The sequence below is a fragment of the Arvicola amphibius genome, chromosome 12 (assembly GCF_903992535.2).
Source record: "Arvicola amphibius chromosome 12, mArvAmp1.2, whole genome shotgun sequence".
Classification (NCBI taxonomy): domain Eukaryota; kingdom Metazoa; phylum Chordata; class Mammalia; order Rodentia; family Cricetidae; genus Arvicola; species Arvicola amphibius.
This window is the reverse complement of record NC_052058.2, coordinates 51,791,786-51,816,614: the sequence shown is the minus strand read 5'-3', so window position 1 is coordinate 51,816,614 and position 24,829 is coordinate 51,791,786. Positions and strand designations below refer to the sequence as shown.

General features: G+C 43.8%; 1 protein-coding gene across 3 annotated transcripts in view; it reads left to right on the top strand.

The window, feature by feature from the left end:
• The window catches only part of Flnb (filamin B), a 139,830-nt gene that overhangs the window by 75,043 nt on the left and 39,958 nt on the right, over positions 1-24,829 (top strand). For all 3 annotated transcript variants that reach the window (XM_038350205.2, XM_038350204.2, XM_038350206.2), the window contains exons 11-25: positions 182-318; positions 1,700-1,893; positions 2,529-2,642; positions 3,340-3,483; positions 3,741-3,864; positions 4,161-4,321; positions 5,217-5,307; positions 5,511-5,680; positions 12,440-12,557; positions 15,244-15,506; positions 16,360-16,957; positions 17,753-17,926; positions 19,489-19,651; positions 20,371-20,531; positions 24,254-24,421. In XM_038350205.2, coding sequence (XP_038206133.1) covers positions 182-318; positions 1,700-1,893; positions 2,529-2,642; positions 3,340-3,483; positions 3,741-3,864; positions 4,161-4,321; positions 5,217-5,307; positions 5,511-5,680; positions 12,440-12,557; positions 15,244-15,506; positions 16,360-16,957; positions 17,753-17,926; positions 19,489-19,651; positions 20,371-20,531; positions 24,254-24,421 — 2,780 coding nt within the window. The remainder of the gene's footprint in view (positions 1-181; positions 319-1,699; positions 1,894-2,528; positions 2,643-3,339; positions 3,484-3,740; positions 3,865-4,160; positions 4,322-5,216; positions 5,308-5,510; positions 5,681-12,439; positions 12,558-15,243; positions 15,507-16,359; positions 16,958-17,752; positions 17,927-19,488; positions 19,652-20,370; positions 20,532-24,253; positions 24,422-24,829) is intronic.

Below are 24,829 nucleotides of genomic sequence, written 5' to 3'. Positions count from 1 at the left end.
AAGCATCCACATTGCATTATATTGTTGACATAACAATGCCTGTGGGGGCAACCAGTGTGGAGGCGGGAACTTGCCTAGAGTTTCAGCCTCCCTGCAGAAGATAAGGCAAGTGGAAAGAATGGTGTTACGCAATCCCCTTTTATGCTCTTCCTCAATGCTTCTTCTGTTCCCTCCCTTCTAGCCCCTTTGAAGTCCAAGTTGGCCCTGAAGCAGGCATGCAGAAAGTCCGTGCCTGGGGCCCTGGTCTTCATGGTGGCATTGTTGGCAGATCAGCAGACTTCGTGGTGGAATCCATTGGCTCTGAGGTCGGGACTCTGGGTAAGTGGAAGCCACTGCCCAACCACTTCTGTAAGGGCTAAGGATAACACAGTACCTAGTGTTGGAGCTTCGCGTGATCTCCTGGCCTCCTGACTACACACAGCCTTCTGGATACTGTAGAATTCTAGTTCTTATTTTCCTTTTTGCTTTCAGTTGCCCAATGCCTGTGACAATAGTGATTGCTTTACTGATCAGTTCCCTAAGTGGGGGTGGGTGGTATGCTAAACAGTACATAAAACATCATAGGTAAGGATTGGTGATTGACCCTTAAATAAATGACTTGGTTAATTTTGCTGAAATTTGAAAAAGTAAATTTATTATTTGGAGCATAACTGAATATAAGTGCTTGTCTGACAAAACACATGATCATTATGGATTAGAAGCCAACAAACTTTTTCTAGAAAGAGTCACATGCCCAGTATTTTTACCTTATATACTACATGATCTCTATCACAATTATGTGACTTTGGCATTGTTGTTTTAAAGCAGTCATCAAGAAAATACATACATGAGTAAGTATGCCTATATTCCTGTAAAACGCTTTATATAGAAATATTAAACCAATGAGCTATGGTTTACTGGCCCCTGTTTTTGGTATAACAATAAACAAAAGAGGGAAAAATAGAAATTACATATAATTTTTACTAGTAGAAAGAGTAATCATTTTGCTATATACTTCTAGTCTAAGGTAGTAGTTACACTTTTAATTTTTTTCTTGGACTTTTTTCCTGAACATACAGATGTATCTTTATATCCTTATGCCCCACATGAGTGGATGTAATTCCTTCATTTCCCAGGCTTCTATACAATTTTGTTGTATTTCAGTCTCTTCTTGGGCTCTCAAGTTACTTCCAAGGTATTATTATATCAAAACAATCTTGACGGGAGGCAGAGGCAGGCGGATCTCTGTGAGTTCGAGACCAGCCTGGTCTAGAAGAGCTAGCTCCAGGACAGGCTCTAAAGCTGCAGAGAAACCCTGTCTCGAAAAACCAAAAAAAAAAAAAAAAAAAAAAATCTTGAGTGCATAACCTCACTTAATTCATTCATGTGAAAACTCAGAAATGGGTTTAGACAAACAAGTATTGGTTTAAGACTTTTGGCATATGTTGCTCTATGTTCAAAAAAGAGGTTTTTTGGTATGTACCCTTGCCTAGGTATGTCTCCTTTCTACCCTTCATCATGTTACCTGAAAACCAGAAATATCCATTCTACCCCTTCCACCCCTAGTCAAGACCCAGTGACCTTGGTTTTGTGGAAAAGGGACATACTTGATTTTCATTTTCTGAGCATTACTTGGCAGCGAGAAGGAGACGTAGTAGCACATAGAATAGATAAGTCTCACCTTGTGTAACCAGGAAAGCCCTTTTATTCCATCCCTCAGGGTTTGCAATTGAAGGCCCCTCCCAGGCAAAAATAGAATATGATGATCAGAATGATGGATCGTGTGATGTCAAATACTGGCCCAAGGAGCCTGGTGAATATGCCGTTCACATCATGTGTGATGATGAGGACATCAAGGACAGCCCATACATGGCTTTCATCCACCCTGCTACTGGAGACTACAACCCGGACCTAGTAAACACCCTCACCCTTCTTTTACCCCTTCTCCCCTATGGCCGAGAAGAATGGGTTGGATCTTAGGGCAGAAGTGGCCCTCTCAGAACTTCCAGGATGTTGGGAAAGTAATGGACCTCTCTGACTCTTGACATTGTTCTTCATAAACTAGGAATGGTAGTGTCTACTCCCAGAGCTTCTGGGAAAATTCAAGGATATGCCTGTCAAGTGGAAGAGGCTCCTCTTGCCACTTATTATGGCTGTTGGCCAGCTATCCATAGAGTATCATCAGTGAGCTAATTTGTGGCACTCTTGGGCCTATAGTTAGTTCTTTGCTCTGTGGAAACTGCAACCTTCAGTGTTTGCTCAAAGTGGGAAACTTGAAGCCAGCCACAGCTAAAGATCTGCCCCACATACAAAAGTTCTTTCTCTCATTCCAGAGTAAAGGCAGAGAGTCTGGGTTAGCTCTGATTTTGTTTTAGAGTATTTTCTCCTTTGTGAACATCTACTAGTGGTATTTATTTTTAAGCTACAGCTTTCTTTGGCATTTTACTTCCTATAGCAATGCTCAATTAAGCACCAGGCATTTTGTGTATTCCCCTCTCCATCCCATCCTTTGACACGGGGGAAGAAACATTATTTGGTTTTTGCCTCAGGTCCAAGCATATGGGCCTGGTTTGGAGAAATCTGGTTGCATTGTCAACAACCCAGCTGAGTTCATTGTGGATCCTAAGGATGCTGGAAAAGCTCCCTTAAAGATAATGGCTCAGGTAAGTTTCCAGGGCCATTTACACTTGTCAGGCGGGAGGTGTAATGTCAATTGCTCAGTGCATCTGTTCCTCGGCTTTCTTATCCACACACTGAGAGTAATAGTAGTGTCCTACAGTGTGATGTGAGGACTATGTGGGACTAACATAGTGCAGGACATTTTTCATACTTGTGATTCATGCTCTATTAAAAGAAGGATTGTTGTTTAAGATTTCTCTGTAATATCTTTCAGTTTGTCTTAGTCTACTTAATTTCTAATAGGGTTGTGAACAAAATTCAGATTATGCCTATCTGATTTATTTAAAATTAGACAAAGGACTTAAACTCAAGAATTGAAATTATATGTTAAATGGCACTGGCTTTAGACTGGGGAGATTATAGCATTTACTCTTAGTATACAAGTAAATAAATGGAATTAGGCACAGCAATATGTACCTGATTCCTAGTAATTGGGAGGTCCATGGTAGGACATTAAAATCATCCTGAGTAAGCTAGTGAGACCTGTTTTATTTGTGGGACTATTTGGTTTTGTTTGTTGTTACCTATAGCCTGTGTATAGGGAGTGTATAGCATGCTGTGGTTGCTGTATGGTAATAAGTTGATGGTATTTTGGCCATCCCTAGAAGCCGCAGTGGTCGCTTTTTGGTGGAGACATTGTGGGGACCACTTTTATTCACGTTTTGACTGGCTCTTTTGCAGGATGGGGAAGGCCAGCCCATTGACATCCAGGTGCGGAATCAGATGGACGGCACATTTGCCTGCTCATATACCCCAGTTAAAGCCATCAAGCACACCATAGCTGTGATCTGGGGAGGTGTGAACATACCACACAGCCCCTACAGGGTAGGTTGTGAAGTCCATTCTAATTGTATGAAAAAAAAAAAAACCTGGCTGTATACTGAGTCTGGGCCTTGTGTAGTTAGATGGCTAAGGCAGATGTATAGAAAGAACCCATTCTGGATAGGCCTTGAAAAGAGACTTGGACTAACGGGGCAAAATACTCAAGATTGACAAAACGGCCATTTCTAGTCTTATGCTTGAACCTAAGGGAGGCAATACTTTTTTTATAGATTTATTTCCTAGGTTCACATCTTTTCCAGGTCAACATTGGGCAAGGGAGCCATCCCCAGAAGGTCAAAGTGTTTGGACCAGGTGTGGAGAGAAGTGGTCTGAAGGCAAATGAGCCTACGCACTTCACCGTGGATTGTACAGAGGCTGGGGAAGGTGAGATCAGACCTATCCACCCCAGTCATTATCACTCCTTGAGAAGAACACCCTTACAACATTTGGAGGGCAGTGAACTTTGAACTAGGAAGTAGCCCATTGTAGTATGCGGTTGTTTACCCATGAGCTTTGTTCGTTGCTTGGTAATTATCTTAGTGCATTCTTTTCCAAAATGCTGATTTACCACCTTCCCTTTCTGGAGTTGGCTCTTGTGGGGTGTTAACCCGGGCTGGAAGTGATTGCCTAAGACATGCTGCTGCCTGTAAGCTGGTACTCACTGAGCATGTCTGTCTTAGGTGATGTCAGTGTTGGCATTAAGTGTGATGCCCGCGTGCTGAGTGAGGATGAGGAAGATGTGGATTTCGACATTATTCACAATGTCAATGACACATTTACAGTCAAGTATGTGCCTCCTGCTGCCGGACGATACACCATCAAGGTTCTCTTTGCATCTCAGGTAGGTCTTAGGGCCTGAGAGGCACAGAGAGGGGTGAGCCCTGTGCTTTTAGGCCACCTGTGTACGTATCCCCTGAGATACCAGCTGAGAGAGATGCTTTGAGAGCGATGTTCCCTTTCTCTATTTTCTTAAAACCAGAAAGGGGTGGGAGGAGGCTAAGCTAAATTCTCACTTCTTTCTCTCTCAGTGGTTAAAAGTAGGACTCTAAGCAGAAATTGACTTGTTAGAAACATTCACTAACCTTTTGATTGCAGAGTTAGGCAACTTCTAGATGTGCCTCCCTTTGACCCTTCTGCAGTAATAACCCTGGTCTCTGCCCTTAGGCTTTTATAGCAAGAGCTTTTTGAAATGATAATGGTAGTCCTGTAAGGAGCACTCTGAAACTAGGCATTTTGAAATCCTACTGATCAAACTTAACTGTATAAAAATTAGGAAGCTCAGGAGAATAGCCTGTGCCTCAAGTTAATGATCTTAAGTTGACATGGTCTAATTAATTTATTCTCTTACTCTGACAGCCTGGAAATTCTTTTTGAAGAATTGTACTCACTCTGTTTCTGATTACTTCCTTGAAGCCCTCACACCTCCACCCACAGCTCGCCCTGGAGGACATTTTCTGCCTCCTAACCCTGTATTATGTTGGATTTTACTTTATTCTGAGTAGTATTTTTTTTTATCTTTAGCCCCCAACATCTGGTATTAAAGACCCAAGGGTGGTTTTGCTATTAGGGTTCCAGATGTGCACCTGTGTGTGCAGACTTCACCTACAATAATGGAAGTTTCTCCATCACTTGTTAAACTGGGCATTAGGGCAGCCTTTGTCCATTGTGTTTGGGCAGAAGGTTAAGCTCTGAAGATTCCCTAGGGGCCTCCCTTCTCAGACATGTCTTTGCTTCAGGAAATCCCTGCCAGCCCTTTCAGAGTCAAAGTTGACCCTTCCCACGATGCCAGCAAAGTGAAGGCAGAAGGTCCGGGGTTGAGTCAAGCAGGTAAGACTGTGATGGGTAAGGCTGCCTTGATCTCTCTGCACTGTCTAGACCTCCAGGGACTTCTCTTCAGTGAAGGGCTCTGATGTGGCAGGAACAATGTGTCCCTGGCTGCTGCTGTGGAGCCGTGCTGTTGAGCCTGTCAGACTGGTTCTAAAAGTGAAACCTCTCCGGCATCTGTCTCCCCCTTCCCTGTGTCCTTCCAGGTGTGGAAAATGGGAAGCCAACCCACTTCACCGTGTATACCAAGGGGGCTGGGAAAGCACCGCTCAACGTGCAGTTCAGCAGCCTCCTTCCTAGTGATGCAGTGAAGGACTTGGACATCATTGATAACTATGACTACTCACATACTGTTAAATACACCCCAACCCAGCAGGTAAGATTCCTTCTTGTCCCTTGCTTTTCTGGTCAGGCATTTCCCTCACGATGCTGTGCTGTGCATGCCATGGGAATGATCAGTGCATGTAGTGGTACCGCACAGTGTGTGCTCTCGGGAGGAAAGAAACCCCAAGGCTGCTACGGGCTTCCCAGAGAAGTAGGAAGGCAGCCCCACATCTCTACCTCAGTGTGGGGTTTGATCAGAGAAGCACTGAGTTCTTATATAAAGAACCTACCCAGTCTACCTTATGCTCAACCTCACCCCCACCCCTATTCCACTGCTTCTCAACCTGATTAATTATAAAAAATGGTCCCTCACCTGCAGTTTCCCTTGTGGGCTGTTTCACATCATTTAGTTTTTTAATGAGGTGTTTTAGAGGGATCTTTTCTCAATGAGCCCATTCAGCTTTTAACCCCTAAGGCCCAAAGCCCACTATTTAGAGCAACAAATTGCTCCCTATTTCAAAGTGCAGGAATTCTGAGGAATCTTGCTGTCTAGGCAGATTTATTTGTTATTTTATATAAGGGTCTAAAAGCTACCCTTCCATACAAGTTTGTGTCTGTTATTTTTAAATTCATTCTTTTCATAACAAAATTGCCTGCTACACTTGAGAAGCGTATTTGTGGTGCTGAGCAGGCCTCGTCCCCATCCCTCTTCCCCATGCTCCTTTCTTGCAAAACTGGAATTTTGAACCCCTTGCATTTGCTTAGAATTAAGCTTTTGCTTCATGTTCACACCTCCAGAGTCTGGAGAGCAGATATTTTGGCAGGAAAGTATGGATTTTAATACTCATGCTTAGTGTTATATAGATAGTCATTCTGAGCTCTGAGATGCCGTCATTCTGAGAAGGAGGGAGCCCCCTTTGTTAATAAGCCATTTGCAGGACAAGATTGTACAGTCTTCAGAAACACTGCTCAAGCCTTTCACTGCCAGGGCCCTCTCAGCATGGAACTGGCAAGAGTCAAGTGGGGAAAAGTAGGGGTACAGTAAGAATGGGATGTGTGTGGCTAGCCTTCTTGTTTTAGGGTTACACATTCTTAGAGATAGTATCTTTTCTTTGGAACTTCCCTGACAATGGGGGAAATTCTCTGGGATAAAATCTGAGTATAATATTATAGGAATGTGGCCTCTTACCTCCAGATTTTCTTCTTCCCAAGCACTTTGAAGAAGTCCCACTGAAAGGTTCTTTTTTACTAATAGTAAAATGAACACATTTATAGATGATGTAAGACTCAGTAATTATTAGCCCTCAGTTTCTTCTCACTAATGGTTCTGAGAACTGGTGGGACCTTAGGCTGGGAGCTTGGCAAGATCTTTGCTGCAAGTTTTCTTTATTCCTGGGGAAAAAGTACCAGAAAGCATGGTCATGAACCTAAGGTGATCATGGGTCCTTTTCTGGACACTTTGTGACTTAACTTCATTTTCCATCTATCTATCATATTCTTTGTCTTTGGGATGAGTCTTTTAAATTGCAGGTACCAGGATGAAAGTCAGGGTTTGACTTGAACCCACTAAAAACAAAGTAGATCCCTTGCCCTATGTATACCCAGCTGCCAATCAAGATGCATGTCAAGAGCCCAAGTCAAGTCTTATCAGGTTTGAAGTGATGCTAGAGTAGGAAGCACTTTACTTCAGCATGCTTCTGAGGTCAAGTTCATATAGTTCTCTGGTAGCAGCAGCTTTGAGAGCTGTTAGTATGCTAAGAGGCCTCTCAGGGCTGTGTTATGTCCAAGGAACCTAGTGGAGTCTTGGTTTTAACGTTACTGTTGTAGACATTTTGTGGAATCCTTCTTGTAGGCTGTGTAGAGCAATCCTCATAGTTCCATCATTTGTCCTATGGCAAAGGAAACATGTAGCATGTCTCCTCCAGAACTGTGAGCTACCCAAGTGCCTTATTGTTCTTGTGGAAAGAAACTATCACCTAGGCAACCCACAGAAGAAGTCTTTTAATTGGGGCCTTGCTTACAGTCTCAGAGTGTCAATCCATGACGTCATGGTTGGGAACATGGCTCAGGCAGGCATGCAGACATGGCACTGGAGGAGTAGCTGAGAGCTTACATTCTGATTCCCAGGCAACAGACATAGAGAGGGTGAGACTGGCCTGACATGGACTTTTGGAACTTCCAGGCCCACTCCCAATGATATATCTCCTCCAATAAGGTCATATCTCCTAATCCTTCCTAAATTATTCACCAGCTAGGGATCAAGCATTCCAATACATGAACCTATGAAAACTATTCTCATGCAAACCTCCACACCAAGGTAGGATAGTGTGTCCTGCATGTATCTTCCCATCCCCAGGCCCAAGAACTAGACCTAGTGCTGTAGGTGTTCCCTTAGCTCACACTTTTTATTAACTCTTAAAACTTATATTAGCTCATAGTACTTGTCTGTGTTAGCTGTGTGGCTTGGTACCTTTCTCAGCAAGACAGTCACATCTTGCTTGATCTGTGTCTGGCTTCCTGACGACTGCAGACTGAACCTTTCTTCTCAGAATTCTCCTGTTCTTGTTGCCCCCACCTCTACTTCCTGCCTGGCTGCTGGCCAATCAGCATTTTATTAAACAAATACAAGAAACAAATCTTTACAGGGTAAAACCATTGTCCCACAACACCCCCTTTTTTTCAAAACAATAACTCTGAATTGAATCTTGCATGTTTAGCTTTCTTCCTGATCATTAGCCATACAACTTGTAACCAACCCTCTAAACAAAGAAAAACATCCATAATCCATTTTGTGGGGGGAATGTGGGCATAGTTTTCCAGGATACTTCCTGCTGATTGGGGATGCTGATAATCTTATGGGGACCTAAAGAAAACATTATGGTCAAGTCCTGAATGTAATATTCTGTGAGGCTTGATCATCTCAGCCAACAGTTTTGAAACTGTTCTGGATGCAGAACTCAGAGGAAATTCCAACAGAGGTCCTCTTTTAAGTCAAAGCATTTTCAAAATATAGATATGTTGGATTAATCCAGCAGCAATTATTATCAAATACTTTTAGCAGCTTTTGCTCCTTCCTCAGCCATCAAACAATTTAAAGACAACACAATAACATACAGTATCCAGACCCTCTGTGTATTTTTCATCTTTACGTGGCTTTATTTTAAACTCTATTTCTTTTTTTTTTATTTTTAATTTTTGGCTTTTTGAGACAGGGTTTCTTTGTGTATCTTTGCTGTCCTGGAGCTCACTCAGTAGAGCAGGTTGTCCTTGAACTCACAGAGATCTGCCTGCCTCTGCCTCCTAAGTGTTGGGATTCTTTAAATGTGCCACCACACCCAACTACTCTTTCTTTCTTTTTTTATTTTTAAGGACTTGATCCTTTTTCTTTTCTCTCCCAAGCCTACATATATTTTTAAACACACTGTAAAACATTTAGAGGTTTTCTTTATCTGAGTATTGTACGTCTCTCTTTTTCTGACCACATGAGTCTTTAATTTGCTAAGCAATATGGCTAGGATTAAAGCTGTGCTTTGATGGCTGGATCCAGCCCATTCTTTAGCTTTCTGAGAGTCTAGCCTCATGGCAGAGGTACTGGCTAGAGTCATGCTTATTGCCACAACTCTATGGAGTTTCAAGGCCCCTGACACCACCAAGAAGCATGCTGTCAGCAATTCATAAACACCATTTAAGTGTTTGGTATCAGGGCCCCTTTAAAAAAAAAAAAAGCTGCACATTTTTGCCACTAAAGCTGAGTCAGGAAGCCTCTCTTAAATGAGATGCACTTGCCTCTAGCAAAAAGAGCAAATCCAAGAAATTGCTGCTACCAAGAGTCATGCTTAACACTGTTATTTTGTGTCTAGAATTACTTCCCAGGCTCTCTCAGGTTTTCTATGGATGCAATTGTCTACATGTTGGACACCGTTTGTTGACTAGGAGCTAAATGAAGGGGCAAATAATAGTGTGCCTATATTCACAAGCAAAACTGGCCTAGGAACATTATAATCTGGCAGAGGAGTTAAGATGCACAGCCTGTATCTCATTCTTGGGAGGAGCCCAAAGCACCCCAGAGTGGGTGAAGGAAGGTGTACCTGTAGGCTTTGCTGTGGGCTAAAGTTACGATTCCTGGGCCATTCAGAGTGCTGTTCCCTGTGTGGAGAAAGGGGCATGCTTTGGGAGCTAATGGCCACAGGCATGCCTTCTTACGATGAATTTTTGGAGCTTCCAGGCAGCTACTGATGTATGTGGAGAGGCATGGGTACATCCAGGACTAGATTTTGTAATTCCTCCTCAGAATGCAGGTCATACTTCTGAGAAGCTAAAGTCCTGTATGCTTTGACTGCTGTCTTCTGTTCTATGTTAGTCTCTGAATGACAGTCTGCAGGGACTTGCCTGCAGTGGACAGTTAACACAAATTGGTTGGATATGTCCGTTATGATACAGTGGTCAAAGCAGTTTTGTCTTCAAAGCATGGGCATGATAGGTGGGACTTCAGCATTCTCCCAGAGGTCACAGAGAGCCCCAGTCTTGCCCAGTGACATTGCTTGTCTGCGGTCTCATAGTCTCAAGTGGCTAGACTTCTCACCCAGACCTCCTGCTGTGTTGTGTCAGGGTTAAGCCATGTTGGTGGTGATGGTTTCTCTCAGGAGACTCTGAAGTGGAGGAGCCTGTAGAAGGCTCTGCTGCTCTGTCTTGTAAGCTGTCACATCTGTGTCTTACTACTGTGGGATATTTTGTTTTTGTAGAATAAAGGTCAGGTCTCAGAAGCATGGAGGGAGGAACAGAAAACTGTTTTGCAGGCAGCTACACCCTGGTATAGCACACAGGTGATTACTGCCTTAGACAGTCCTGGGGGGCCAGGAAGGTACTGTTTGTTCTTAGCTTGGCCTCCGAAGAAACTGAAAATGCTTAGGAATTGGAAGTGTAAGTCTCCAAGACTACCCACACCCACCCCTTAAGATTGTTTAAGGCAAAGTTCATTTCCTATCTAAGTTGTGCTTTGCTTTTGTGAGTGGAAATGAAGCATACTTTCTTTTATGAGCTGGGCGGGCTTAACAGGAAGGGGACTTTTCTCTTACTCTAGCACTTTAAGGATGTGACCAGAAAACATACTGGGGTGTCAAGCTCTATTACTAAGGTCCCTAATTAGCCTTGAGGCCTAACCCCCAAAGGAGTTCGAGGCTAATGGGAAATGGAGGCTCAGGAGAACTGACATTGTTGGGAATATTGCAGTGACTGCAATAACAAATCCGTGTTTCTTTAAGCGTTAAAGGAGACCTTTCTTCTCCCTTGGCTGGCTCCCAGCTCTGTTGAATTTGACCTATGCACATTTTAGCATGAAATGTTAGACCCTTAAGGTAGGCCAGTTGGTTTTGTGCACCGAATTAAGACTCCTGGAAAATCAGTTATTCCTCCTTCATTGATGCAGGCATCCCTCCTCCCCTTGGCTCTCTTTCCCTTCTTTAGTTACAGAAAGAATGTGAGAAAATATACATCAAGCCAAAAGCTACACCCTTTTAACACTTGACTGGTGACAGCTTTTAGTAGGGCCTGTGTGCCAGAGAGCCTGGATTGTCTAGGGACTCTTCTCACTCTCCTACATACTTGGTTATTCCTGGACGTAGAGGCAAATGTGGTGAGAGGAAGCCAACAGTGAGTTGGCTCGGGACCTGTGGACAGAGAACAAAAACTGCATGGTTGTGCTATGTGTGCCTCTGCAGCCACCAGGGCTTCCAGTAAGGGAACCTGCCAGTCTTCCAGGACAGTCTGCCTTCACACAGCTCTTCTTTCCTTCACTCTAATTCTAGTGAGTTAGTAGTTAGTATCTGTGTGCTGATCTAAGAATGCTCCTATGTGTGGCCCAGTGTCCCAAAACTGATTGCCAAGTATTGAAGGAACTGGTTCTCTTGGTTTAGAGGCTCCAGGTCCAATGCTGTACGTGGCCGAGGTTGGCTTGTGTCATGGTGCGAGGTGCTGTGGCAAAGCCAAGAAGTAAAGGTTTGGGTTCCATGGTGTGAATCCAGCATGCACTTTACCAAGTGTGCGTGATAGAAGCATGTTCCATCGCCTCTCGGAACAAGGAAGGTCTTCTTGAAAAGAAGATGTTAAGAACTACTCCTTAGGACTGTTTTGTGATTTCTTTGTTCCTTCCTTCTTCCCTCCCTTCCTTCTTTCTTTCTTTTTGGTTTTTTGAGATATGGTTTCTCCGTATAACAGTTTTGGCTATCCTGGAACACTCTTTGTAGACCAGGCTGGCCTCAAACTCACAGAGATCCACCTGCCTTTGCCCTCTGAATGTAGGAGTTAAAGGTGTGTGCCACCACCACCTGACTCTGTTTTGTGACTTTTGAATTAAGGAAATACATGAAAGTTCATAGCACAGGCCTGGCATTAATTCCCAGCTTATTGTCTCTGTTACTAACTGCTTTTTTATTATTTTTATTATTGTTCTTGCCATGCGTTCCAAAGTTTAAAGAAGTATTTTAAGATGTTTTCTGAAACCACTAAGAGTCAAACTGTAACTATAGCTCGGTTGGTAGAATATTTGCTTGGCATACGTGAAGCCATAGGTTTGATCCCCAACATTGCATTAGCTAGGTGTCGTAGCATATAATCTTGGAGGATCAAAAGTTAGAGGATCCTCTGCTGTATAGCAAGTTCAGAGCCAGCCTGGCATATATGAGAAACAAGAAAAATTAATTAAACTTAGTTAATGAATTCAAGCTCACTATGGCCCTGGGAGGAATGAAGGTTCTGGAGGGCATATTAGTGCGAAGCGCACTAAAGTGTAATCCTTTTCTCTCTTTCATTCCAGGGTAACATGCAGGTTTTGGTGACGTACGGTGGTGATCCCATTCCTAAAAGTCCTTTCACCGTGGGTGTTGCTGCTCCACTGGATCTGAGCAAGATAAAAATCAATGGACTAGAAAACAGTAAGTGTTTAATAAGATCACTGACAACCAGCAACTGTGACTGCTATTATATGGAATTTTCAGGAAAACTAATTCTGTCTTAAAGAGATGTTGCAGTGGACAGACTTAGGTTGGAACGAGAGCTGTGCTGGGAACTAGTTCTGTGACGTGTGTGTCACTTATGCATACCAGGCTTAGATTCATGGAAGTATTGTAAAAAAAAAATTAAGTAATAATGCAGAAAATGTAGTCAGCTCTCCGTAACTGCTGATGTTACCATAGGAAGTTTTCATAAAGAGAGAAACTAAAGAATGTTATTTTTGGATAAGAGTCACACTGTGCCAACCATCTTGGGCATCTGAATTACATTAAGGTCAATGGTCATACATAGAAATCAATTTCTTGGCACTTAGAAACCATAACCTTCTCCTTCTGTTTTCCCCCTTTAGCTTGATATGTATCTTACCCCATTTTATATTGTTATAAAAACATTATAACATCATTTTATTTTTGTTAAAATTTAAAAGTTGGGTTTTGTTTTTTTTTGTGGTACTGAAGCTATAGAGAGCCCATGCAGAGCCTTGTACACGCTAGGCAAGCACCCTGTCATTGAGCTGGATTTCCAGCCCTTTAATGTTTTTTATCATTATTGTTGTTGTTATTGTTATGGAAAACTTCAAACATAAAGAGAATAGTACAGTATGAGTACCAACATGCTTATTATGCTCACTTGGCTTCCACACACACTCAAAGTAATTATAATTTGAAGAATAAATAAGCCCATTTTTTCATCAGGCAGCTCTTACATACAAATGTCCAATCTTTGGACATTGCAAAATGATGTTACCATTTACAAAATTCACTTTCATGACCCATACAGTTGAGGTTTTCTTGTTGTTGTTGTTGTTGCTGTTGTTTTTAGTTCCTAATGTTTTTTAAGTGAGGTAATGATTTGAGTGTCTGTCCTAGGCAGAATGTGGCTGCATATAACCTGCAAGTTGGTGGTTGGATATGCTTTATCCTGCTTGCTACAGTTAACCAAAGTTCTGAGAGTTAGCTGGTGCATTTTAAAAACGTCTTTGGGTTTTAAATAAGGTCTTGCATATTACTTTCACACCCTCCTGCATCTATCCATATAGATGTATCCAGAGAAAACACTTGGTAGTATTTATCTTGCATTGAAGTTATCCTGTCCTGCCAATAGGCTTTGTCCTGTGCTACCCTTTGAGATCAGTGATACATTTTAGAAGTCATGATGCAATTCAGTCTTCTTCATTAGTATTAACTGCTTGAAGAGTCCCAAACTGGATGACCCTCAGTGTTGTATGCTCACCTGATTTCAGGACACCTAGTCAGTGGGACAAGTCTGCATACCTGGTGTGTGTACGCCAGACTAACCTCCTCCGAGAGTCCCGTAAAGTCTCAACTGGCCTTCAGTGAGAACCTTCATTGGGTGTGTCCTGCACACACTTTTGTACTAGGCTAGCTCACATTCTGGAAGCTGTTAAGTGAGTCTCTGCTGGCTTTTGTGGCTGGGGACAAAAGGCTGTGAGCATGTGACAGCCACTACTCAGATACGTCATGTGTTCCCTTCGTTCTTCTTTTCCTGGGACATCAAGTTTTGACTGCAGAAAAGGAAAAACATGGAATGTCTCTGCCCTGTTGGGACATGGAACTTGTGGGCTGCTGCGCTGGCCTTGGCAGGTGCCTCCATGTCCCCAGAGTTATAAGATTTGCCCGATTGTGGCAGGGTCCTATATTGCCAGTGCTTTTGTTTTGGTTGAAACCCTTTCCTTGTTTCTGTCAAAACAACACCTGGGGTTCCTACAGCCTTGCCTTGCAAAGACTGTTTCAAGATTTATTTTTATTATTTTAAAGTTTAATTATGTGTATGGGGGGCATTGCATGCACATGAGTGCAGGTGCCTGTGGAGTCTGGAAGACGTTGTCCATCCCCCGGAGCTGTAATTACAGGCAGCTGTGGATTGCCTTATGCGGGGGCTGGGAACTACAGTTTCTGCAAGAGCAGTCTGTGCTCCTAACCATTGAGGTTACCCTCTTTAATATGCAAGATTTTGCTATGTGACCCAAAGACCTTACCAGCTTTGACTTCTGCCTTCTTGTGGGTGGGGATGGTAGTAGGGTTGAATTTTCTGTCAGGAGTTAAAAATAGTGACTTATTAAGGGTGAGTTTCCATGTAAGATTATTACCATAAGGAAGTGACGAAGCGAGCCGTGCTGGATTGTACTGTAATTATAATCTATCATCAAAGCAGACCATGGGGTGAGATAGATTTGTTTGATTCCCAGCTTTGTGATCTGCTAGATATGTTATCCTAGAAAAGTTAATTAGCCTCAGAGCCTCGGTTTCCCCATCTGTAAAGGCCACTTGTTCTTAATAAACAGCCCATAGAACTAGTATGTAAATTGAAGGCGACCATGTACAATATTTGTGACTGGCATAGAAACTGTGTTTAGTAAATGCCTGTTATTGTCAGTGTTAGTGACTCGCTGTGTTGTGCTTATGCCAGTCGTTGAGGCTTAAATGTTGTTGTATTACTCTTGCTTCTTGTCCTTACATCAGTCGTTATTTATTGTGGCAACTGAGGTAGAAGCCCATGTCCAGTGTGTTACCTTTACCTTGCTCTCTCTTTCTTTGCTGCTGACAGGCAGCAGCTCATCACTTTACCTTGTCTCCCTTCCCACAGGAGTTGAGGTTGGGAAGGATCAGGAATTTGCCATTGACACTAAGGGGGCAGGAGGCCAGGGCAAGCTGGATGTGACAATCCTGAGCCCTTCTCGGAAGGTTGTGCCATGCCTGGTAGCACCAGTGGCCGGCAAGGAAAGCAGTACGGCCAAATTCATCCCTCGGGAGGAGGGGCTGTTTGCTGTAGACGTCACCTATGATGGACACCCAGTGCCTGGAAGCCCCTATACTGTGGAGGCGTCACTACCACCAGATCCCACCAAGGTCAGTTTGGGGTTGCCCTATTGTCAGAGATGATTTGGAGTACTACCTGAGAAAGATGCGGGGAAAGTCTCTCTGATGTATATGAGCTCTCAATGGCTGACAGATGTTCTGCAGTTCAGAGTTCCTGGTTCCCTTAACAGTTGAACTATCCTCTCTTTCCTCTGTTTGCAAAACTCTGGTGAGAGAGTCCTTTATGTGTTGGTTAGCGTAACAATGTACATAACCAGTAGTCAGCCCATAGGGATAGGCAAGACTGTAACGGCCTCAGCCCAGTGTCCGCTACACAGATGGAGTTCATCCTACAGAGCCTATCCTAGCAGACATCAAAGTACATTATCCTTAGTCCTAGTCTCCTCCATTCAAATGATTTGGGGATATTTCCAGTGGTCCGAATGGCATGAATTCTATAGTTATCTCTTCCAAAACACAATTTTATTATATAAGATTTATTGATGGATCTGTAGCAACCCAAACTACTGTACCTTCTTGAGGCCCCAACCAAGCAAACGTGTGTGTGTCTGTGTTAGTCAAGATGTTAGGGTCTCACATCCAGCCTTGTGGTTCAGAAGAGGCAGGGCAAAGAATGAAGCATTAGAGCAGACCTACCACTTTACCTATCCTAAGGGCTCTTTCTATCCTACCTGTTCTTTTGAGCAGCTCTGTTGCATTCTTGGACCCTGACTGATGCACGTATTAACGTGTGCATGTGCATGACCACCAGCCCCAGGGCTATGGGATATTTAACTGATGTGTGCTTTTGTGTGATTTGCGGTCACAAGTGTTAGAAGCATGGCTGACTGGGTAGCCACAGCAGCTATAGATAGGATTTGACTTTTATTCTTTGTTCAAACAGGTGAAGGCCCATGGTCCTGGCCTGGAAGGAGGTCTTGTAGGCAAGCCTGCTGAGTTCACCATTGACACCAAAGGAGCTGGAACTGGAGGTTTGGGTCTAACCGTGGAAGGTCCATGTGAGGCCAAAATCGAATGCTCTGACAATGGTGATGGCACCTGCTCCGTCTCTTACCTTCCCACAAAGCCTGGAGAATATTTTGTCAACATTCTCTTTGAGGAAGTCCACATTCCTGGCTCTCCCTTCAAAGCTGACATTGAAATGCCATTTGACCCCTCTAAGGTTGTGGCATCAGGACCAGGTCTAGAACATGGGAAGGCGGGTGAAGCCGGACTCCTTACTGTTGACTGTTCAGAAGCAGGGCCCGGGACTCTGGGCCTGGAAGCTGTCTCAGACTCAGGGGCGAAAGCTGAAGTTTCTATCCAGAACAACAAAGATGGTACCTACGCAGTGACCTATGTACCCCTGACAGCTGGCATGTACACTCTGACCATGAAGTACGGTGGTGAGCTTGTACCACATTTTCCCACCCGGGTCAAAGTGGAGCCCGCCATAGACACTAGTGGGATCAAAGCCTTTGGACCAGGCATAGAAGGAAAAGGTGAGTCTCCAGAACAAACTCCACTACCTGCCAGGGGTCAGGTTCTCACCTATAGCCTCTGCCTTGTGTGGTTGACGAATGGGGGAAGGGGACAATAAAGGAAAATAGAGCTCACATTGTTTCCAGAGGTTGCACTCCACCAAGTTCCCATTTTTTTTTTTTTTTTTGTTTCTCCCTGGTAGATGGGGCTAGCATTCTCAGCTGATTTCCAATTTGTGTGGAAAAGCCAAAAATCTTTGATAATATTTTTGTCATGTCACTGGGACTTAGTTGGAGTTAAATGATGTAAAATGTGTTAATAATATACAAAGGGCAGAACTAGTCTGTCTTTGCCCATGTCCTGGGTCACTACCTTTGTTTTTGTCTTGAGACAGGGTCTCACTATGTAGCCTAGGCTGGTCTTGAACTCACGACTCCCTTGTTTCATGCTTTTGAGTGGCTAAAATTCTAGGCATGCACCTCTGCACCTGGCCTAATCCTCATCTTTGTGTGAGCAGTTTTGTTTCGCTTGGCCAATGACTTTCACAGTCAGCGAAATCACTCTAAAGACGCCAAAATTATACCTAATGCATTCCAGAGTGTGAATCTTCATGGGGTGGGGTGAGGGAGTCCTGTTTGGGCCCAAGGTTACACTTTTGTTTTTGTTTTTCAAGACAGAGTTTCTTTGTGTAGCTTTTGTTTTCTTGGAACTAGCTCTGTAGACCAGGCTGGCCTCAAACTCAGAGATCCTCCTGCCTCTGCCTTGCATGTGCCACCACTGCCCAGTAATGTTCTTACTGTGTGATTGTTCAACAGATGTTTTTCGGGAGGCCACAACAGACTTCATGATTGACTCAAGGTCCTTGACCCAGGTTGGAGGTGACCACATCAAAGCTCGCATTGCCAACCCCTCAGGGGCTTCCACTGAGTGCTTTGTCAAGGACAATGCTGATGGGACCTACCAGGTAGAATATACACCGTTTGAGAAAGGTGAGCCCTCCTCTCTGTGGCAGTGACTCTTGTTCCGTCAGAGCTATGTCGGCCATTTGTTTGGCCAAGTCTACCACCTACTCATGTACCTGACCCATTTTATTCAACCTGCCTCAGCAGAGAACAATGCATGTTACTCAGAAATGGAAAAGATACCCTCCCCAGAGGGGCCAGTGGCCGGCCGTTCAATGCCTGCTTTATTGGCTATGATGGTTTGAAAGAAAATGGCCCCCAAAGGGAATGGCACTATTAGGAGATGTGACGTTGTTGGAGTAGGTGTGTCCTTGTTAGAGGAAGTGTGTCACTGTGGAGACAGGCTTTGAGGTCTCATATATGCTCAAGCCACACCCAGTGTCTCAAATCACTTCCTGTTGCCTGTGAGTCAAGACGTAAGAACTCTCAGCTCCTTCTCTATGTGCTGCCTTGCTTCCTGCCATGGCGGAAGATAATGGACTAAACCTCTGAACTGTGAGCCACCACAATTAAGTGTTTTCCTTTTTAAGAGTTGTGGTCATGGTATCTCTTGGCAGCAATAGAAACCCTAATTAAACACTAGCCTTATGTTATATGTTGCTAAGCCCCAGGTTCAGCTGAGCAGATTGTTAGCATTTAACAATGTATGATTTGTGTACCTTTTTTTGCAATTTTTTTGAATCAGGAAATCATAAAGAGAAAAGGAAAGCACTTCTATCACCTTTCTTGGATATATGATCCCATAAATATTCTGTCCAACTTTCTTCAGATATTTGTAGATGACTGGCTTTTCTATTTCCTGAATTTCGTGTGGTCTTTTAATGCCTGGATAGTGCTTTCTGAAATCAGGATAATCTGTCTAGGTTAACTGCCTTAAGTACAAATTTAGTGTTCTTTTCAAGGTATACATAGGTTGTTTGCATATTTAATATACAAATAATCTGTGGGGAGATAGAGGCAGATGGATTTCTGTGAGTTTAAGGCCAGCCTGGTCTACAGAGTGAGTTCGGGGGTGGGGGGAGGGAGGGAGGGAAGAGAGAGAGAGAGATTATACTAATATTACCATTTTCTTTTTTAAAAGTGTGAGTGTGTGAGTGCACTCATGCATGCGAGTAGGTGTATGCACATGCCCGTGGAGGGCATTAGAATCCCTTGAGCTGGAGTTAAAAACTGATTGCTGATTGTGAGCCAGCTAATGTAGGAGCTGGGAACTTCGCTCAGGTCCACAGCAGGAGCAATAATACATGCTTTTTGTTTGTTTGGTTTGGTTTTGGTTTTTGGGTTTTGGGGACATAGTTTCTCTGTGTAACAGTCCTGGCTGTCTTGGAACTCTCTCTGTAGGCCAGGCTGGCCTCGAATTCCCTGCTATCCGCCTACTAAGTGCTGGGGTTAAAGGCGTGCACCACCACTGCCCGGTGTAATATGTGCTCTTAACCACTGAGCCACTGGTCTCCAGCCCTATGTTCCTATGTTCTTAATCTACTCTTTTCAAATAGTAGTTGGTGTGCTATCTATAAAATATTAGATAAAAGCGCAAAGTGGTGACATTGTATACACGTACCATTTGTTGTTTGTTTGTGTTTGGACAGGTTCCCATGTAGTGGAGGTGACATATGATGACGTGCCGATCCCAAACAGTCCCTTCAAAGTGGCTGTAACTGAAGGCTGCCAGCCATCCCGGGTCCATGCCCAAGGTCCTGGATTGAAAGAAGCCTTTACCAACAAATCTAATGTCTTCACAGTGGTAACCAGGTAGGCAGTGATCTGGGATCAGAGTATTGATCCCTATGTAGTTAGCCCAGAAAGGAAACAGCAACAAAAAAGAGGTTCCTAAGTCTGAGACAAGAGAATTGCTCTAAGTTTGAGACCAGTCTGAGCTACAGAATGAGACCCTGTCTGTCTCAGGGGAGGAAAAAGTTGTAGCTTTGCCCTACTTATGTGTCATGGTCTTTCATCTTCTGGTAAGATGCATTTTTAAAGACGTATTAAACGTTTTCTTGTGTTGAGATTGATGTTACAGAGAATGACCAAGTATACCTAAAAGTATACCAGAAAAAATTATAATCATCAAGATGCTAAGCACACTAAGACTAGACAGAAGCTCCTTAACTTAATACAGAAGTATATAGCTAACCCTCTATGTAAATAAAATATTCGAGACATTCCATTATATTAACTCCAAAGGGATATGATTGTAGGTCATTGGTAAAACACAGGCTCAGTACTCTAAAGTGCATCCCTGTGTTGTATTGGTTATTGTAACCTGTGAAATAAACAGTAAATACCGTTGGAGGCTAAGCCTGGGAAGGAGGAGTCAAGACTGTATGCAACTTCTGAGAAATTCCCTGCCTGAGAGGTATTGCCACATTGCTTGCGTCAGGTTAAGGAAATAGAATCATTGATAATGGTTTTTTGGAGTGAATTCTGGCATGGACTGTTCACACTTCACCCTCCGCCTCTTGTCTTTCCAGAGGGGCAGGAATTGGTGGGCTAGGCATAACTGTCGAGGGGCCATCAGAGTCGAAGATAAACTGCAGGGACAACAAGGACGGCAGCTGCAGCGCCGAGTACGTTCCCTTCGCTCCGGGAGATTATGACGTTAATATCACATATGGAGGTGTCCACATCCCCGGTAAGCCATTCCTTGGGCAGTGGTTCAAAGAATAAATGATGTCGGATGAAAACAGATTTGGTTTTGCTCATCTCTCTTAGGTAGAAAGCTTTTGGAAAGACTTTTCAGAGAGAATCTTTCCAATGACCACAGTACCAAGACATCACAACTTAGTGGAGCCCAGTAACATGGTAGAAAGCATTGGCTTGGATCTTCCACTAGGAATAGTGGTTCATATGACTTAGTTTGGGTGACTTGGTTTCTGATTTAAGGGAAAGTTCATTCTTTACAAAATTTGAAAAGTCTTTATTTTTTAAAGTTATTGTTACTGTATGCATGTGCTTATAGGAGCTTATCTGTGCCACCTGTATACAGCTGCCCAAAGAAGGCAGAGGATTTTCAGTCCTCAGGGAGCAGGTGTGAGCCACCTGATGTGGGTGTCGGGAATTGAACCCAGGTTCTCTGTAAGAGCAATAAATGCTCTTAGTCACTGAGCCATTTCTTCAGCCCCGAGACTTTTGGAGCTTGGCTTTTACTCACTTTGTTTATGTGTCTTGGTTTTTCTTTGCATTGTCAATCCTGGCAGCTGGTAAAGACATACGAATACAAATTCTTATTTATTAATTTGTTTGCTATTTAATGATGTTCTATGCTTTTAGTGTAAAACAGGGTTTCTTATCTCTGACTGTGCTGGCATTCTGTGTAGAAATTGCTTAAGAGCTTTCTGTGCATTGTAATGTCAGCATCTCTGGCCTCTGCATACCTGCAGCAAGCAGCCTTCATCTGTGACAACCAAAAATGTCTGGAAATTGTTCTTTGTCTTTGTAGACAAAATCACCCTGATGAGAACTACTGTAGGAAAAATCGAAACCATAAAGATGTGATTAAGTGTGAAGGGCCTCCATTTTATTTTTATGGAGTGGCATCTCCAGCAAATTCTAGTTCTGGTTGCATAACAGAATGATTAAAAACCCCATTTCATGTGCACATCCATGCCTAAGAATGTTGGAGAATGTGGACTGTGTTGGGATGCAAGTCTGAGAGCTCCAGGGCTATTACTGAGCCAGGATGTGTCTTCCAGGGGGATGGAAAGAGGAGAACCTTCCTGGCTCATGTGGGTTTCCTCCCCAGTGGGATGCTATTGTGTCAAAGGGATTGAGGGGTCCTTAAACTGCTGGCTTTCAGGGGTCTTGGCTGTCTGCTGGCCTGTGCTTTTCTGATTCTGACTCCTCTTTTCTTTCCCCTTGCCATCTATGCACACATAATCACAGCACTGAGGAGGCAAAGGCAGGTAGAACTCTGAGTTCGAGGCCAGCCTGGTCTACAGAGCAAGTTCTGGGACAACCAGGACTGTTACACAGAGAAACCCTGTCTTAAGAAAACAAATAAAGATTGTATCTTATAGGGTTTTTTGCTTGTTTTGTTTTAATTTTAGTATTTCAGCTAGAAACAAGACAGACAAAGCTCGCACTCCTGGGGCAACTCCTATCTAGCATTTATGCAGCTAAATTCTGTGCTAATAGGAAACAGGTGAATGGGGAGAAGGGACAGAGTAGGGCTGTAAGATCCTCTTTGGTGCCTTGCCTCAGGGCAGTGCTTGTGAAAGAGTTGAGCCTGAAGGTGGTCTCCATGAGAAGTGACAGTGTCTTTCACTCGGCAGCTGATTCTGCTGACTTCTGTGTGCTTCTGCTATAGGGGCAGTGGTGCTGCCTTGGCTTTGGGAAAGTACTGGGTGGCATGAGCTTTGAAATTCCCCTGCATTAGGGAGTAAGAGTTTGGGTCCATCAGTGAGCACCTGGGCCTCTTCTATCAGGGGTGATGGTGGCTCTTTATGCTTCTGGTTCTGTCTCTTCCCAGAGCTGAATCAGTTTCCCCTGAACTCTAAAACTGTCCCAGACAGAGGCACTTAGTGTAAGACATTGCTTGTCTTAGTGTAGCCAAGATAACTCCTGAGACCTGAAATATCCAATGACCTACCAGCTTCTTGTTTGCTTTCCTGGGTATTTGGATGATTAAATATGGGTTGTTTTTTCTGGACTCATACATACCTCTGGCGGATTTTTATTTTTTTGTTTTGAGACAGAACCTCAGACTTGGAATCTTTCTGCCTCTTACATGTTGGTGGTGATACTGTTTTAAATAGACTATCCCATCTTACCTATAATAACTTACTGGTTTCTTGTGGTGAGCCAACTGTGGTCTTTTGGTGGGAGCTGCCTAGACTACTTGATTAATTGGGATTCTTGAAGGGTTGTGGTCAACTGGTGATGTTTACCTGGAACAGAGAATAGGATGTTGGCAAAGATAATATATCTGAACATGTTAGACCATTGCATACCGTTACAAAGCTACTCTCAAGCTGAGTTCACACAATTTCCAGGTGAGGTTCTGACTTACTGATTGGCCACAGAGATAGTCTCTTGTTGCTTGTTAACACTGGAGTCCCAGTTATCACTCCCAATACAACACTCTTTTGTTGCCTAACCCTGGCATGGAAGGCGTTGCTTGCCTTTGCTAGGGTCTCAGTTCTTCCTGTAAGTGTATTTATAAAACCCCTAATTTTGCAAAGTGGAAGCTTCCTGAGATCCATAGCAGAAACATTTATTTCCACGGAAGGCATCTGGCAGTTGACCTACCTTTTGAAACGCGAAGGACACATGTTTTGCATGTGGCAAATGATACTCGGAGCTCTTTGATCATGGCCTTGACAACCTGAGGTTGCAGGGGACAGTGGCACTCCTGCTGTGTGAGAAGTCCTGTTGGCAATACTGGCTCTTTTGCACTTGTTGCTTTTTAATGCTTCACTTACAAATCTTAATTTCCCTGGATTCAGCATGTTTTACTAGTCTTTACAAGGGACATTATTAAAACGTGGAAGATCCTCAGGTTTTCCCAAGAGTCCTTCTTGCAGCATACCATGGCTTAACCTTAAAGAAATAGGCTTTACCAGGGGAGCATGGAACCGAGCAACCATGCATGCTCGGAAGGCAGTGGCTTTGTAGGAGGGAAAGGGGTTGGGTGTGGGTTGTGAGGCCTACCTGCTCTGCTCTGCTCTTCTGTATATACTCCTGTCACTAAGCTGCCTGCCTCCATTCTCCAAGAGCCTTGCTTCTCCTCCTCTATGCCTCTGCCCCACTCTTCACTCCTGTGCTTCAGGTTCTGTCTCCTCCCAGAACTGATTATCAGTCTCCCCTGAACCCCAGAACTGCCCCCAGCCAGCAGCACTTAGTGTAAGGTGTTGCTTGTCTTAGTGTCAGGCTGCTTAGTCAAGGTAACTCCCAAGAGAGTTGAAACATCCGGCTGAGAGTATCCTGTTTGATTTCCTGGGAATTCCCCCAAGGGTAGCTTCCCCTGTGTGGTAGCTGCTTCCTACCATAAATCATAGCACTGATTTTACTGAAAAGCTTTTTCTGGTCTCCTGCAGACCAAATTCATTGTCTCCTACGTGTTCTGCCTTGTATGCCTCCCAACTGATGCCACACAGGATGTTAGAAGAATGTGCTCTCATTGCCCTACTTTGACTTCCTGAAAGGCTCACTGAGACCCCAGATCCCGTGTCCACATGTGCTTAGTGCTACATGGCAGATACGGGAATAGCTGTGGTCGCATAGCTGCACCCACTGCAGGGCAGGTTGAGCTGACTGCGGTGCATACATACAGTCGCTGTCCAGGTAGAGCAGCAGTATGACTACACAGAATGCTATTTTGATTGCTTCATGCTCAGAATTTTGTGACTTTTACAGGCAGTCCCTTCAGAGTTCCTGCCAAAGATGTTGTGGATCCCAGCAAGGTCAAAGTTGCTGGCCCTGGGCTGGGCTCTGGTGTCCGAGCTCGCGTCCTGCAGTCCTTCACAGTGGACAGCAGCAAGGCTGGCCTAGCTCCACTGGAAGTGAGGGTCCTGGGCCCAAGAGGTGAGTCTGCATCCTGTCTGCCACCCACATTCACCCACCATGGGTAGAGACAACTATGACCCAGAGGAGGTGCTTGCTTAGGGAGATTGCTCATGAATTTTATAGTTGAAGTCTCTCAGTTAATTCATCATTCTACATTCTAGCTAGCCCGTAGACGAGCCTGCTTAAGAGTTGGTGTATTGTCCTAAGTCCATTTCTCCTGTTAATAATGTAGTCCTATGTTTCTTTTCATAATTTAACTTCTTCATTTCCGATGCTAAAAGCAAAACCCTGGGCCTTACCCATGCCACACAAGTGTCCTATCAATGAGCTACATCCTAGGCTTTGGATTTTCAAGACTGTGGTCTAACTAAGTAACCCAGACTGGCTTTGACCTTTGCTATCCTCCTACCTCTGCCTCCTGAGTAC